Source organism: Hydra viridissima, unplaced genomic scaffold, assembly GCF_058129835.1.
Source record: "Hydra viridissima isolate aposymbiotic clone 2 unplaced genomic scaffold, HvirCarnegie_v1 scaffold_3, whole genome shotgun sequence".
In the NCBI taxonomy this organism is placed as follows: domain Eukaryota; kingdom Metazoa; phylum Cnidaria; class Hydrozoa; order Anthoathecata; family Hydridae; genus Hydra; species Hydra viridissima.
This window is the reverse complement of record NW_028324302.1, coordinates 13,393,008-13,408,400: the sequence shown is the minus strand read 5'-3', so window position 1 is coordinate 13,408,400 and position 15,393 is coordinate 13,393,008. Positions and strand designations below refer to the sequence as shown.

Genomic DNA, 15,393 nt, shown 5'->3' with positions numbered 1-15,393 from the left:
TGGAATTGTAAGCACTGCTGTTACAAAAATTGAAAAGATGTATTATTCCTTTCGATGGTTTTAATAACTTCGGCTTTAAAAATCGTCAAGTCCAATCATAGGTTTATTTGTGAATTAAGATTCCTTATTTACTCATTACATTGAAAATATATTCTTCCTGTAACCAGGGCTGTTAAGATTATTTTCCGTTGGGATGTCAACTATTGATGATATCTTCTATTCCTTAATCATAATCAAGATTGTTAAAATAAAATGTGAAGATTGTGAAATTATTTGTCGCTGATGAAGATGTAATTTTATATTAACAAACATACGACAATTTATCATTACCAACTTAAAACTAATTTTGAACTTGAGTTTTCGTTTTAATTTAAAAATAATTTCGTGCATTTTTATCATGAACTAGAAGGGTGAGGTTATGTGAACACAACGTTAAAGCTGTATGAATGCATTTTAACTTTAGATGTTAAACTAAAAGTTAAAAATAAAAAAAATTAAGAAAATTAAAATAATAAAATAACAAAAAACTTGATAATATAAATTTTAATGGAAGTGGTGTGGTTTGAATTAAAAAAACTCGTTATTTTATATAGCTCAAATTAACGGTAACAAGCAATTGTTAGCAATTTGTTATGTTAACAAAGTCATTACTTATCAATAGCTCATTTGTAAAACCATTTCCTTTTTTAAAGCTAACTATTTTATTTTTAAAGTTTCATTTCAATATGCTGTTAGCAGAGTTTTTAACTTATTAGTAAAGTTGACATTTTTTAAGTCAACTATAATCAAGAACGTATAATAGAAAAGTATGCGCTGTAAATTCAAATAAAACATAAGTTTTTACTTTTGTTATTTACTTTAAACCAGATTTCCAAGTAAATGATTTTTAAATCTAGTTAAAAGTCCAGATGCAAGTTTGAAAAGAAAACAGTTTCAGATCAGAACGAAAAGCAACACAGTCTCGTTTAAATGCAACACAGTCTCGTTAATTATAAAAGAGTTTTCTTAATACTTTGCTTCTTGCAGCAATAAAACCATTTTGAAGTAATTTGTTTCAATAATTGGTTAACGATTAAAGCAATAAAAATAATGAAGCACGTGGCAAGTAAAAGTCCTTCCTTTTTTTCCTCTTCCGAAATTTACCAGAGTAAAATGACGATATCATTTACGTAAACAAAAACTAAACTTGTGATATACTAATGACTAGACAACTCTCAGTCTAATGATAAATACTTCGAAATATCTTTTTTGCTGCGTTTTAGACGTATTCGATAAACAACGGATATTAAACGTGATACGGTCATGCCTATATAGTTATTTGAGCAAACTCCATGAATATCGAAGAGGGTCAACAAAGGAAGCTGGAAAGCGAGGTTTTACTTGTATTATCTTTTTTTTCATTTCTTTCTATCTTTTTTTTTTTTTTTTCTTTCAATTTTCATTTTTGCTCAGAATAATACAAATTAAAAAAAAAAAATTGCTCTTGGTTGTTTACATCTTAAATGAAACTAGAGAGTTATTTACCATTTTATTTTTTTTTTTTTCTTTTCGTTATGAATTGCTAATTTCATAGTTTCTATTTACCACAAAACATTTCCTTTAGTAAAACTTCTTATTATAAAATTATTTATCTGGTAATCTGAGTGTTTATGCTTTTTATAATCTCTTCAGAACACCCTATTTTGTAGAGTTCTTTTAAATAAATGACGTACAGTTTTTTAAACTTGCTGTTTATGATTTATTTGGTTAGCTGGCAACTCCCAGACATAAGTTCGATAAAATGTTTCTTTTCTATAAAAAAAACTTTTATCGGGTGTGTGCAAACGGGTGAAATTATTTTTAAAAATGTAAAGGCAGGGTTAAAAAAACTATGGCAGGTTTTTATATGGTTCCAAAATAATCGATCAAGCTAAAAAGTTTATATATATATATATATATATATATATATATATATATATATATATATATATATATATATATATATATATATATGTATAAATATATGTGTGTATATATATAGATGTGTGTGTCTTAATTACTTAAATTACAATAGCAATGGCCTAATTTTCGTTGCTTAAAAGTTACATTAACTAAAACATCAGAAACTTTTTAAAAACATTCTGATGTTTTGATCAATACAAATTTAAACAGCATGTTGTTTGGGTTGGCTTTTTTTTTTCTTAACTACTGTATTTTGTTTTAATTTTTTTAATCGCGCCACGATTTTAAAGTTATAATAAAATGCGTTTCCCAGACGCTAAAACTATATTCACATGTATGTCGGCTTCAAATATTTAATAAAGTCATAGTAAAAGATCAAATTTTGCAATCGCTAAACGCGAAAGTTCTTCCTGCTATCGCTAACTCTATTCCCTGATACGATCTTCCATCACATGTAAAAAACGGTTTGAAACGTTTACTCTTCAACAATGCTAGGTTTTTTTTTTCGATCTTTAGCAATAATTTGTTTGCATTCTCGATATTCAAAGATAACATTTTTATTAAAAGCAGTAAAATATTTTTTAAAATCTTATTTTCTAGTAGCTAAATGTAATTTTTTAATTTTAATGCATCAGTTTTATTGATTTAATCTTTAATGATGTTTTCCTATCTATTAATTTTTTGTAACAAAAAGGACAAGTTGATATATTTTTAATTCCTTTTTATTTTGATTACTTGACCATTTTTATTACCTGGTTAAGCGAGTTGTTGTTAATTTCGTTTTCTTGCCATCTCCTTATTATTATTAAACGTAATATTCTCCCTTATAAAATAGAGTCATAAAAAGTTACGGAAGACATTGCTGAAGTTTATGTTTGTTTACTTAATGTCCAACTGAATAATGCTGTGACTATTGTAGATAGCTAAGAAGGAGCGCATTAACTTCAACTGCAAATTTTTATAGTGCAAGCTTGGAAAACGTAGCTAAATGGATGGAGCTGGAAAATATAGTTGCAAATACTGTTTATTTAAAGGCAAGAGAAAGTAAGTAAATGTTGATTTTTTAAGAATTTAGTTTTTTTTTAGTTCAAATAAAAGCGTACCAAAGTTATTTGTCTATAAGTATAATACAAAATTAATTAAATACCAGCTGGCGTTTTGATGAAACTATTTCATATTGGTTTTGAATTAAGTTTTTGGATAATTTTTTTGTTGCTCATTATTTGACATAGTACTGTTAACAATTTTGTATACATAAAATCTTTAAGTTATACATACATACATACATACATACATACATACATACATACATACATACATACATACATACATACATACATACATACATACATACATACATACATACATACATACATACATACATACATACATATATGCATGCATACATATATACATACACATATATATCTCTAACTTTTGGACTCGTTATTTACCCAAGCTATATTTGTTGCTCAAAACTGTTTATTATAAGGTCTGTGTTATTCATTTATCACTCTTGATACAATTTTAAAAATATATTAATTAGAAGTAATTTGACTCCCGAGAGACTTCAAAATTGTAGATTGTTAATATTTGGTAATTGTACCTTATATAACTTCAGTTTTTTATTTTTGACTTTAGGTAGAGCAAAAGGAAAGAGTAAAAAATGGAAGCAAATGCTCAAATTTCCACACATATCTAAATGCAAACACTTAAAAGATATTTTAGGTATTTTTTCACAATTATATTCCTAGTTTTTTAGAATATCCAATAAGTTAAAAAAAGAATATCTAATAGTTAGATTTTAAAAATTACTGTTAGTTTAAAAGAACTAAAAGTGGTTTAAAAATCCAAAGTAAGAGAAACTACGGTTGATGACAGCAAAAATGTTTAAGCCTTTATGATTCAAAAATACCTAAAATATTGATAGAAGTAATTATAGGAGCAATAAAATTTGATTTAAGTATCAAAAGATAAATTCTATAACAGTGGTTTGATAAAAATTCCTAATGATGGTCTGCATAATGAATATGGGTTTTAGTTGCTATTGTATATAATGGTTAGAGTTTCAATGATAGTTTACAAAACGGATAAGAAAAATATAAATATACAAAGGAAAAAATTTATGATGGTTAAAAGTTTAAGTTTGAAATGTTGATATCTTTTTAATTAATATATGAAATTTTCATAAATGTTAACATTTACTTAGATTTTTATTTATTGAAAATTTTGTTATTTTAAAAAAATTTTTTACTTTAGATCTATCCTTTCATCAGGTAGCTGAAAAAGAACCTATTGGTCGTGTATTGTTTGAGCAGTTTTGTAGTTTGGATAGCAAGCTAAAAACAATCATAGACTTTCTCCATTCATCTGTAAGTTTGTAGATGTATATCAAGTAATAGCTAATAGTAGCATAATCTTTGTAATTTTTCGGTATTATCACCATTGTCATCTGTACAGCAATCTTTGTAGACTATATGAGCTACATTTCTTAGTTACATGTTATATTTTGTTTTAGGAAGAATATGAATGCTCAATTGATTCTGAGCGGCAAATCAAAGCAGCTAACTTGATTTCTCAGTATTTACAAATAGAGGTAGTTTTCTAATTACCTAAAAGTGTAGACATAATTGTTGTAAAAAAAAAGTATATGTATAAATATTATCATATCCATGTGTTTGCTAAAAATAAAAAAAAACTAGTTTAAACATGTTTTATATGCTTAATGAAAAGTAGAAAGTAAAATGTTAAATCATTAATAAGCTGAATGCTAGGCTATGTAATATTCCTTTAAGAGAAATTTTGCTTTTTGGTAAAGAATGTCTTTAACATGCCTGATTAATTATTTTCTTATGGTTTTTTTTTTAAATAATCTATTTTACAATAATCTAGTAAAAGAATTATTGTTTTAACCATTTTTCAGAAAGTTGTTTTGTAGAAATAAAATACTTTAATGTATATGTTGGGATATTTTTATGTTTAGAAAGTTAGAAAGAAATCGTGAAAAAAAAATTCTCAAAATAACAAGTGCTCATTTTTTTTAGGATAGAGAAAACCTTTTTAAAGATATTGTCAATACAGATACAATTGAACTTGTACGCCGACAGTCTGTAACTGGACCAAGCCACTCAATATTTGTGCCTTGTGCAAGGTGGGAATTATAGCAAATATTTTCATCTCACCAATATCTCTAGATTTTATATTCTGTTTGATATTAAGTTCAGAGGCTAACTTTCTTTAATACTTTATGGATTTTAAGAAACAAAAGAATCTTTTATTGGATATTTTAAGATTAGTAACAAGATATTGCTTATTTTGGATTAAATTTGTTTCCTAAAATCAATAAGTTGGTTTTAAACTTAATTTAAGTTCTTGAGTTTAACATCAAACAGATATTAATTTCAGCACATAAAGATATGTGTGCATTTATGTGTAATAAGCTCTATTCTATATGTATAAATGTATATGTATCTATGTGTATATGTGTTTAGAGAACTTCAGAATTATTTGAAAGGCAAACCATTCGAAGATTTTTTAAATAGTTATCATTTTAAACGATATTTACAGTGGAAGATGCTTGAAAGGTAAGTATTTTTAATTTTGTGATGCACCTTCATCCATCTATGGAATTAAGTGAATTGTGTCTGACACAATTCTCGTATAAGCATTCAAATGGTTTGTAAACAGTACTTATTTTCATTAGATACTAAGAACATTCTCTTCTGATTGTTCCAAATTTAGATTTGCACTAAGTGTTGTGAAAAAGCATATATGATTGGATTGGTATTAGCTATTAATTTCTTCCAAAAGTAAATTTTAGCTGAGAGTAAATCTTGGGTTTCATGTAGTTTTTGTGAATTTAGTTTTTAAACTTAATTTAAACTTTAATTTAAACCTAATTTAAACAATATACTATAGAGAGGTATTATCAAAACTAATGACAACTGGTTAAGCAACTTTAGTCTTTTAACAAAAAAAGATAAAATAGTAAATAAATAGTATATAGATTTTTTAAATTAACAGCTATTTCTGCTCTTTACTAAAATTAAATAAATTAGTAACATCTTTATCCAGAGAAACTTTTTAAATTGTTAAATTTGTTTTTCTCTTTTTACAGAGCTCCAGTTACCAAAAATTTATTTCGACATTACAGAGTGCTTGGCAAAGGCGGGTTTGGTGAAGTACGGTTTTACTTTTTTTAACAAAATAAGAGTCAGAATAGTCTATGCTTCACAAAAATCTCACATCATAGTTTGTAAAGTTCTATATTCTATTTTTTTTTTTTATCCCAAAGGTTTGTGCTTGCCAAAGTCGTGCTACTGGTATGATGTATGCAATGAAAAAGCTTGAGAAAAAACGAATAAAAAAGCGCAAAGGAGAGGGAATGGCATTAAATGAAAAACAGTTATTAGAAAAAATTGATTGTAGATTTGTAGTAAGTTTTGATTCTTTTCATTTATTTTCATCAAATCTTTTAATAAAGAAAATTTTAATTAAATAGACTTTTATTTGAATAGACTAGAATTTTCTTTTATCCTGAGCAGTCTTAAAATGTATACTTTATAAATAACTACATTTTCTACTTACATGGTTACATTTTTTTTAGGTTTATTTGATCTAATTTTTTTTGTTAACATTCTTTAACTTTCAATTGGTGGGTTTTTAGGTTAGTTTAGCATATGCTCATGAGACCAAAGATGCTTTATGTATGGTGCTCTCATTAATGAATGGTGGAGATTTAAAGTTTCACATTCACAACATAGGTAATCCAGGTTTCGAAGAAGAACGTGCTATTTTTTATGCTGCAGAAATTGCAAGTGGCATACTATATTTGCACTCTTTAAGAATTGTATATAGGTGAGATTTTAGTAATAGATTATTTTAGAAATTTATTCATCTGGGTTGCATCTTATGGTTGCAATTTATTTTTATTATTTTGCTCTGGTTGATAAATTTTAGTTTGTATTTTAAATATGTATGTTAAATCTATTTAGGGATATGAAACCAGAAAATATTCTTCTTGATGACTTGGGTATACATCTTTTATAAAACTTGACAATAACATTAAAAGATAAGGTAAAAGTTTAAAGTATAAAAGCAAATAAAAAAGTCTTTTTTTTTTCCTGTAATTTTTTAGGTCACACAAGGATATCAGATCTTGGTCTTGCTGTATATGTACCTACAAATGAAACTATTAAAGGACGTGTTGGTACTGTTGGCTATATGGGTAAGCCTTAAAAAAAAATTTGTAATGTTTTATCTGAGAACTGCTGCAAAGTGTACATCAGTTATAATAAAATTTAACTACATTTATGTATAAAAAACCTTTTGAAATGAATACAATCCTGATATACACCTCAGTTCATGCTGAACATGCAGCAATTGCGTTTCAGAATCAAATTAAAACAATGTCATGAGATCATTTTATTGAGCGATCTTAATGATTTTTAGTTTCATGCTTTTATGTTTGTATTCCTGTATAAAAAATAGTTGTGCTTGATTTTTAGCTCCTGAAGTTGTCCGCAATGAAAGATACAAATTCTCACCTGATTGGTGGGGACTAGGATGCATTATTTATGAAATGATAGAAGGAAAGGTAAGTTAAAGATGAGCATTAAAAAGCTGTTATTTATTTTCAGCACTTTTTTAAAAATCTTTTGTGATTATGGAGTAATATAAGTATAGAAGATTTTCTACCTCAGACGCCGTTTCGCACAAGAAAAGAGAAAGTTAAACGCGAAGAAGTGGAGAGGCGAGTAACAGAAGATACAGAAGTATACAGTGATAAGTTTAGTGATGGCGCCAAAAGCATTTGTAAGCTGGTATGAAAACTTTTTTTTATAAAAAATTAAACAAGTTTTTAAATATTGTTTTAATATATTTTTGGTTGGATTACTTTTCTTTAGTTCTTAGAAAAAGACTACCACAATAGACTGGGGTGCAGAGAGAATGATAATATACATATAAAAGAACATGAATTTTTCTCAACTATTAATTGGCAGCTTTTAGAAGCTGGAAAAGCTAAGCCTCCGTTTCCACCAGATGTAAGATTGCTTGTACTTTTCATATCTATAAAAATTTTACCAAATAATTTTTATTCAACCGTTTAATTTTTAGTAAAATTTTAAACATATTTTTTATTCATGCAAATAGCCACGTGCAGTATATTGTCGTGATGTACTAGATATAGAGCAGTTTTCCACTGTAAAAGGAGTTGTCTTAGACGAAACTGATGCTTTGTTTTACAAAAAATTTGCAACTGGTTCTGTAACAATACCATGGCAGAAAGAGGTTTGTGGTTCTAATTTGTAACAAAGTTGTGATGTTGAGCCAAAAACTTTATAAATTTAATTGAAATAGGTCTTAAAACAGAATTCATCTTTAAACTTGCATACTTTAGATGTTAGAAACAGAATGTTTCCAGGAGTTGAATGTCTGGGGTCCAAATAGCACACCAACATCAGATTTACTCGGTGATGCACCTCCTGAGGAAGACCAAGAAGACCCATGTTGCTCGATATTCATGTCAAGAAACAAAAAACGAAAAGTAGATAGTATTTAACCTAACTTTTATTTTTGCTTTTTCTTCATTATAAGAAGTTGATCAACATAAAAAAAGTACACATCATTTTCTGCCAGAATCTGCTTTAATTCTTAGATTCACTAATTGCAGTCGTGGATGACGTGATAAATTTTCAAATAATTTTTCCTTTTTTAGGGTAAAGCAAATTTTGTAACAGATCCTGCGCAGCCTTCATCGAGTACTGGATAACGCTTATGAAAAGAGTATAAATTGGAGAAAGCCTTCAGGCGATAAAACAATGGGAAACAAGTGGGAGAGTTAGGTTCCCCTTAACTTAGTTTTCAAATAAGTGCGACGATATATAGCTACTTATATTTGCTAAAGCTTCAACGTCCAGCAGTTGCTTTTAGTTTCTTGGGGTTAACGCACATTTAATGTACACATAAGACATAGTGTACTTTTCTGATATTGCTGCGCGCTCTATAACAGTTTTCACTTTGTACAGTAAATATTTCTAAATTTTTGACTTGAATGAAATTTGATTGATAGTTACATATAATTATTGTGTTTGTGAAGTTTTAGTAGATATATATTAGATGTAGTTATAGCCGTCAACATTTTTGTGCGTGTGTGTGGGTATTAAATAGTCATACACTTTTTAATGTTCTGTACTTTCATTCGTGAATTGATTTATATATATATATATATATATATATATATATATATATATATATATATATATATATATATATATATATATATATATATTGCAGTAAAATAAAAATCGCTAAACAATCAGGCGCCGTAAATTCCTCACGTAAAATAGTTTACGGCGGCACAAAGATTTATTTTTTCATTTTTGTTTTTTTCTACACACTATAATGGTGAACTTTTTTATTTTTAATGAATTTTTCGATTGAAATATTGTTTCGGACGAAACTTTATGTACCTTCATGGTTTTATTCAAATACAAATAGATCTATAGTGGTGTATGGAGTAGTTTATTTCCATATTTTCTAATACGCGTATTCTAGGAATCAGCTGGTAATCAAAATATAATTTAAATTCCCAGGGTTTTAAAGGGTATTTACTTGTCCCAGCTGGTGATAAAGAAAACAAATCAAAAAGCTTTAGTCTTTTGTCATTTTCAAAAATACCGTGGGTTGTAATCGTTTTGATCGTCCTGTATTGTCCGCGATAAAAACTAAATAAGTTAACTTAAAAAAGCTTAAATAAGTGAGACCTTTGTTTTAAGAGTCCATTATTAGACAGTAACTGATTTTTTGTGCTGTGAGAAGTGCTTTAACAGTTTTATCGCTCCAATAAATAACAGCGAGTTTCAGTATTTCTTTTTTGAATCTGTGAAAAATTTTTAATTTTGGGCAAGTAAGAATCATGTTGAGATTATTGTTTAAAGAAAATTTCTCAATTTCTGACTTTTACAGAAAATTTTTATTAAATCAATAAAATAATAAAAAACGGAGGTGAAAAACAACATTGGACGTCATGGACTCAACGTTTTCTCTTTAGGAAAACGATTGAAAAGTTCTAAAGAACTCGACGAGAAACAAAAATAAACAGCAAGGTTGAGTTTAATTTAGTAAAATTAACTTAATATTGACAAACTTATCAAGTTCGTCGATGTCAACAAAAATGCTATACATAATATGACTCTCCGTTTTATTTGATATAGCATAGATGAACGATATCTATCAAAGAGATTTAACAACCCTCAATCCATTCTTATTACTCAGTGAAATTTGTTACGTATCTTTAAATTATAAAAAAATCAGCTCAATCTCTTTCCCAGATGCTTAATTAAATCAGAATTAGCTCTCTGTTGCATGGTCATTCATTCTCGCAGTAAAATCTGAAATCGGTCTTTTTACCAAATAAAAGTTGCTTTGAGATTAGTAGAAAAAAAAAGAATAATAAATTTAATGCTGTTAAATAGACAAGATAAGCGAAGTGGGATGTATAAAACAAAAGTTTACAGTTACGTCCCACCTCGATTTAGCCTAAAGAAAGTAGTAAAAAAAAAAGTCAATAGAAATTAATCATTAATAATTTATTAAAGTCCTTTTCTTTAGAAGTTTTTTCGTATATATATAATTATATGTAATTTTTTGACGCTACATCGAGAAAACTGGTAGTTTGAAAAAAAATCATTTTACAACTTTTTTTTAGTTAAAGACATTCAGTTTAAATGAGATCTCATCCCTTTATATGAAGGTTTTAATACGAAAATTAGCCTTATGTTCTCATACTTGTCAACAACCTTAATTTTCTATTTGAGCGATCTTACTACGATAATACAACTGTATTAGGATTTAAATTATATATATTAAATAAGTAAATGTATTCGAAAAAATAAGATTCCATTTATTTTCGAATTTCAAATCGAATTCAAAAACCTGTCGTTAAGTAAACGAAACGGCAAAAGAGGGTAATATATTTCTTAATATGCATAAAGTTGCGGATTTTAAAAATAAGAAAACGGAGCAATACGAAAGGTCAATTTTATCGAAAAGAAACAACGAAAGTCAAAAAACTACCGAATGTCGTAAAAGGCAAGCCTTAGAGAAGGCAGTTTCTGATACTTGTCAAAGTTATGTTCAAATCTGTGATGATGAATCTAAAGCCAGAAATAATCAGCCATTGATCAATAAAATAGAAGAGCCATTATCGAAAGGGCTTGTAGGAGGTGAGGTTTTTTCTAGGTGGCGAAAAGCGTCTGCATTTATCCTCAACTAATTTGAATACCATGCACAGATCGTTTTTATGGCTTAACGAATGTAGTTATAGCGTTTAAACTTTTAATGATTTATAGGTAAATATTCTAGAAAAATCTAGGGGAATAGATCTAGAAAAATCTAGGGGAAAATGAATGAAAAAAAAATCTATAGGGAAATGAATGAAAAAAATCTGGAGAAAAATGAAAAAATCTAGACCAAAAAAATATCTAGAGGAAAATGAGCAAATGAATTTACACTTTTTGGATTTTCTGGCTAACAGAGGAGATAGGCACCTCAGTATGAAGTCACCTTTGATAAAGAGTTGGTCAGTGTATCTTTTTACTTGTTATTCCCAAAAAGATATCTACATGTTTCTATTTACTTAGAGGAAATTTGTTTTTCTTGTTCAACATTTTTACTTTTCGATTAAAATTACAGCTGCTGTGAATATCTTTAGACTGCAGCTTAATCATTAAACCTTGAGGGTTATTAAAACATAAGTTTTTTTTCGCAGTTTACCAAAGCCATCGACCAAAAAATGTAGATGATAGTAATAAGGAATAAACAAAATATCATTTGTAAAACTGGTTTAATGTTGTAAATTACTTTCTATAAAATAAAAAACAACGAATGAAATATAACGCTTGCTGTACCAGCCTCGGCCGGCCTAGCGTGTGAGTAGATAAGCCCTTTTAATTAACAGTTAAAATGACGTTGTTAAAATGACATCAATCATCACGGTATTGGTTTCAAGAGAATTTAACATAGAAAAGGTGATAGTAAATTATTTCCCATAAGCACTCTAACCCAGTCCCGTTGTGCTAAAACTTTTTTTTTTTTTTTTTTTTTTTTTTTTTTTTTTTTTTAAGCGCCGTCGTTTTGCTACATTACGTTGGAACAACTGGAGAAAATTGAATGAAAAGAAAAATTATATATATATATAAAAGAATATCGAATTAAACTTGATTAACGGAACTCTTTAATTTCTTTAATGTAGAAGTTTATTCAAACTTTTTAAAAGAAACTTTCTCTCACCTTAAGTCTCGGAATTAGTCTTTTTATTCAATATTTCTAAAATTAACAATAAATTGTAACAGTCTCATTACATGAGTTTCAGTGCATGCAAATCTAATACCAAAGGCGATTTTAGAAAAGCAAAATTAAACAATTTGTTTTTTTACAAAGTTTGATTCCAAGATCTTCTGAAATGTGCATATAAGGTCCAGTTTTTCGTTATTTCTAAGCATGATTGAGAGATGCGTTCTAAAAAATGCAAATTTAATCCTTAAAATCCTCCTTAAAGTTGTCAACTTGTTATATTACAGAGTAGTATCTGTGCAGATAAATTATAGATTAATTATCTTATACCCTTAAGTTTATCTACTGATGGTTCGACAAATTCAAAATGAAATCAAATGCAAAAGAACTCAATTTTAAATGACTTCGCTATCAACACTATACGTGTGTATTTTCAAAATTTTTTTTTTTTTTTTTTTTTTTTCGTTTAACATAGTCATGGTATTTTGTGCAACCTAGAAGTATTTGTGGTATTTTTTATAAAGTTTTCTCTGGATGAAAAAATTGATTTAATATGTTTTATAAGGACAAATTATATATTATAAAAAATGACTTTTTTTTTCAGAGCCTGTATCGGTAATCGAGTCAACAAAGATCTACGAAGAGAGGTGAGAACGCATCTTTTTTATTCTTTCAAACAAGGTCTGCATTCAAAGAAAGATCAAAATTAATTCTTTAGTTTCATGAATTTTTTTTTATTTATTAAGATCAGAGGAACCATCTGCATCTCTTAGCGAATGTGAAACAGTTTTTTTAAACCTAATTGAGTTGTGTTCGTCTTCTGATGCTCTAAACAACCTGAAGTTTTCTGAAATTATCTATCCGACTATTACTGACGATGTCTTAGAAAATGGCAACAACTTTGAATCGCTTTCAAGCGGATCTGATGACAAAAATCACGATTCTAATGGAGCATACCTACCCGGGAGTATGTTTTGCAGAAAAACAATGAATGCTTCTCAGATCGAATCTTTTCTTAACGAAAACGATCTAAAAGACAATCAAACTTTTTTTTGGAGAGAGCTGAATCATCCAAACTGGTGGAGCAAACTAAATCCTGTGATCGGAGAAAGTTTACTACCACCGGTAATGTTATCAAATTATGAAGATCTTGCAAACTTGCATCATGATTATCAAACTTCGAACAACGTAGATCAACAATTTGCTCTGCCAATATTTTTTCACCCATATATTTTATCGTCGCAAAAAAGCAAACACATCGAGAATGTCCATAGTGTTAGTAAAAGCAATCACAATTGTAAGAACCCTCTGCCAAGTTATTGGCGTAATTCAAGCGACGAAGAGCTTTTGAACAGGTATGAAATTGTGTCAGAACCTACCTCTAATATGAAATACTTAGGAGAGGCTGCAGAAATATTATTGCAATGTCAAGTCTCGCAACGAGGACGTAGAAAGAAACAAACGTTTTCTCCAAGTAAAGAAAAGTATAAATGCACAGTATGTGGGCAATGTTTCGCACGGCAGTATACTCTAGATACACATGAACGCATTCATACTGGGGCAAAGCCATTTAAATGTCCCCATTGTGATATTTGTTTTCGCCAATCAGGTACTCGTCGAAACCATGTCCGGGCAGTACATGCCAAGGAACGTCCATTTGTATGCGAATACTGTGGGAAAACATTTGCACACAAGTCTTCTATTACCGTTCACATACGAATCCACACTAATGAAAAACCTCATCAATGCCAGACATGCAAAAGAACTTTTACGGACAGAGCCACATGTTCAAAACACCAGACGACGCATTCTGGTGCGAAGCCTTATAAATGTAAAGTATGTTCTAAATGCTTTTCACAAAAGTCCAATTTAAAACGTCATTTTCAAAATATACACGAGGATCGTGAGACATAACCTCTTATTCACAATTGGCTTCGAGACCTTTCTTAATTTAAGAAATTGAAAACTGCGAAGAGTGGATAATCAAAAAGTTGTACGTAGTTTTCATTAATTATATAAGAAATTACTTGAGAACTTTTGACATAAAAACTCCACCAAGGAAACTGGTTTCTTCTTTTTCTTTTAATTTAAAAGAAACAAGTATCTAAAGTTGAACTTATTAGAATCCAGGGCGTTTTTTTTAATTAAGTAATTTACGAACTAGTTTTACGCGATTTACCAGCACAGTACTAAGTAGCAACTTTTATTTAAAATATGTAATCTAGTCAGTGACGGATCCAGGTGAGGGAGAAACTACAGTCATCTCAAGTGGTGAAAAAAGAAAAAAATCATGGAACTTTTCATGATAAATACTTTTGTTTCATTTCAATTGTCTTTAATATTGTATTTTGTTAAAATTCTAACTGGGGTTAGAATTTTAACAAAATACAATCAGTCCCAACAAATTAACAAGTTAGCATTAAATAACAAAAACACAAAATAAATTTCGTAAAATTTCTTAACATATTTGGTAAAAAGTTTTAATCCCCTAGGCAGAAGCTATCTGCGGCCGCTTTAATTAGTAGCCACTGATAGCCGTCGTCAAAAGATATTTTGGAGGCCGCTTCCAGTGGCTTCTGCCTCCCAACTTGCGAAATTTATTCAGATCTTTATTCTCCAGTAAATATCTCATTAAACATTTTACAACCATCATGAGGTTTTTACTGATGTAAATTTTGCGACCAAACGCAAATTTTATGTCAAAATTTCAATATTTGCACCTATTAATTTTCAAATTGCTTGTTAATTTAAAAACAAACGATGAAATTTTTTTATTTGTCAAAGAAAGTTTCGGCCTTTGTCATCGTTTCTCCTAGCGGCGGGAAGCAATCTCCAAATCATCTTGCCTCCTAAATGCCTTCTTCCTTAGGATGCAGAAGCAAAAATATTCTGCCGCCGAAAACTTTTGGGAAGAGGTCTCCGATGCCTGCGATGGAAAGGTGGAGGCGAGAAGATTTTCACCGTTTATCAACTCTGCTGTTAGCTAAATATTTAATTTGAAATTAAATTGTGCATTGCAATATTCCGAAATAATGTATGACAAGCCCTTGATTAAAAAAATATTTAGCACCTATCTTTAACAACGTAAAACTAAAAAAAAATCACAATGTGGTGTTTAAGGTCATTTACTTAAATAGTCTTTTTTGAGAAATTTCA

General features: G+C 28.7%; 2 protein-coding genes across 5 annotated transcripts; both read left to right on the top strand.

The window, feature by feature from the left end:
* The first annotated feature begins 1,262 nt into the window (after nucleotides 1–1,262).
* Nucleotides 1,263–9,153, top strand: LOC145201995 (G protein-coupled receptor kinase 5-like). 3 transcript variants are annotated; one of them, XM_090082241.1, is made up of 18 exons: nucleotides 1,263–1,373; nucleotides 2,906–2,985; nucleotides 3,583–3,669; nucleotides 4,201–4,313; nucleotides 4,460–4,537; nucleotides 4,986–5,092; nucleotides 5,433–5,525; nucleotides 6,059–6,122; nucleotides 6,236–6,376; nucleotides 6,608–6,798; nucleotides 6,936–6,973; nucleotides 7,079–7,168; nucleotides 7,449–7,537; nucleotides 7,644–7,763; nucleotides 7,848–7,985; nucleotides 8,095–8,232; nucleotides 8,342–8,488; nucleotides 8,660–9,153. In XM_090082241.1, exons 2-18 carry the CDS (start codon nucleotides 2,934–2,936, stop codon nucleotides 8,711–8,713), a joined length of 1,740 nt encoding a protein of 579 aa, XP_089938367.1. In that variant the 5' UTR covers nucleotides 1,263–1,373; nucleotides 2,906–2,933; the 3' UTR covers nucleotides 8,714–9,153. The 3 variants fall into 3 exon arrangements, with proteins under 3 accessions (XP_089938367.1, XP_089938366.1, XP_089938369.1); XM_090082240.1 differs by lacking the exon at nucleotides 1,263–1,373 and having other exon boundaries at nucleotides 2,715–2,985; XM_090082243.1 differs by lacking the exons at nucleotides 1,263–1,373; nucleotides 2,906–2,985 and adding an exon at nucleotides 3,248–3,433.
* Nucleotides 9,154–9,314: 161 nt separating this feature from the next.
* Nucleotides 9,315–14,300, top strand: LOC145180493 (uncharacterized). Of its 2 annotated transcripts, none has more exons than XM_080055391.2 (3): nucleotides 9,315–11,168; nucleotides 12,842–12,884; nucleotides 12,984–14,300. In XM_080055391.2, exons 1-3 carry the CDS (start codon nucleotides 10,928–10,930, stop codon nucleotides 14,149–14,151), a joined length of 1,452 nt encoding a protein of 483 aa, XP_079911517.2. In that variant the 5' UTR covers nucleotides 9,315–10,927; the 3' UTR covers nucleotides 14,152–14,300. The 2 variants fall into 2 exon arrangements, with proteins under 2 accessions (XP_079911517.2, XP_089937100.1); XM_090080974.1 differs by lacking the exon at nucleotides 9,315–11,168 and adding an exon at nucleotides 12,523–12,660.
* Nucleotides 14,301–15,393: the final 1,093 nt, after the last annotated feature.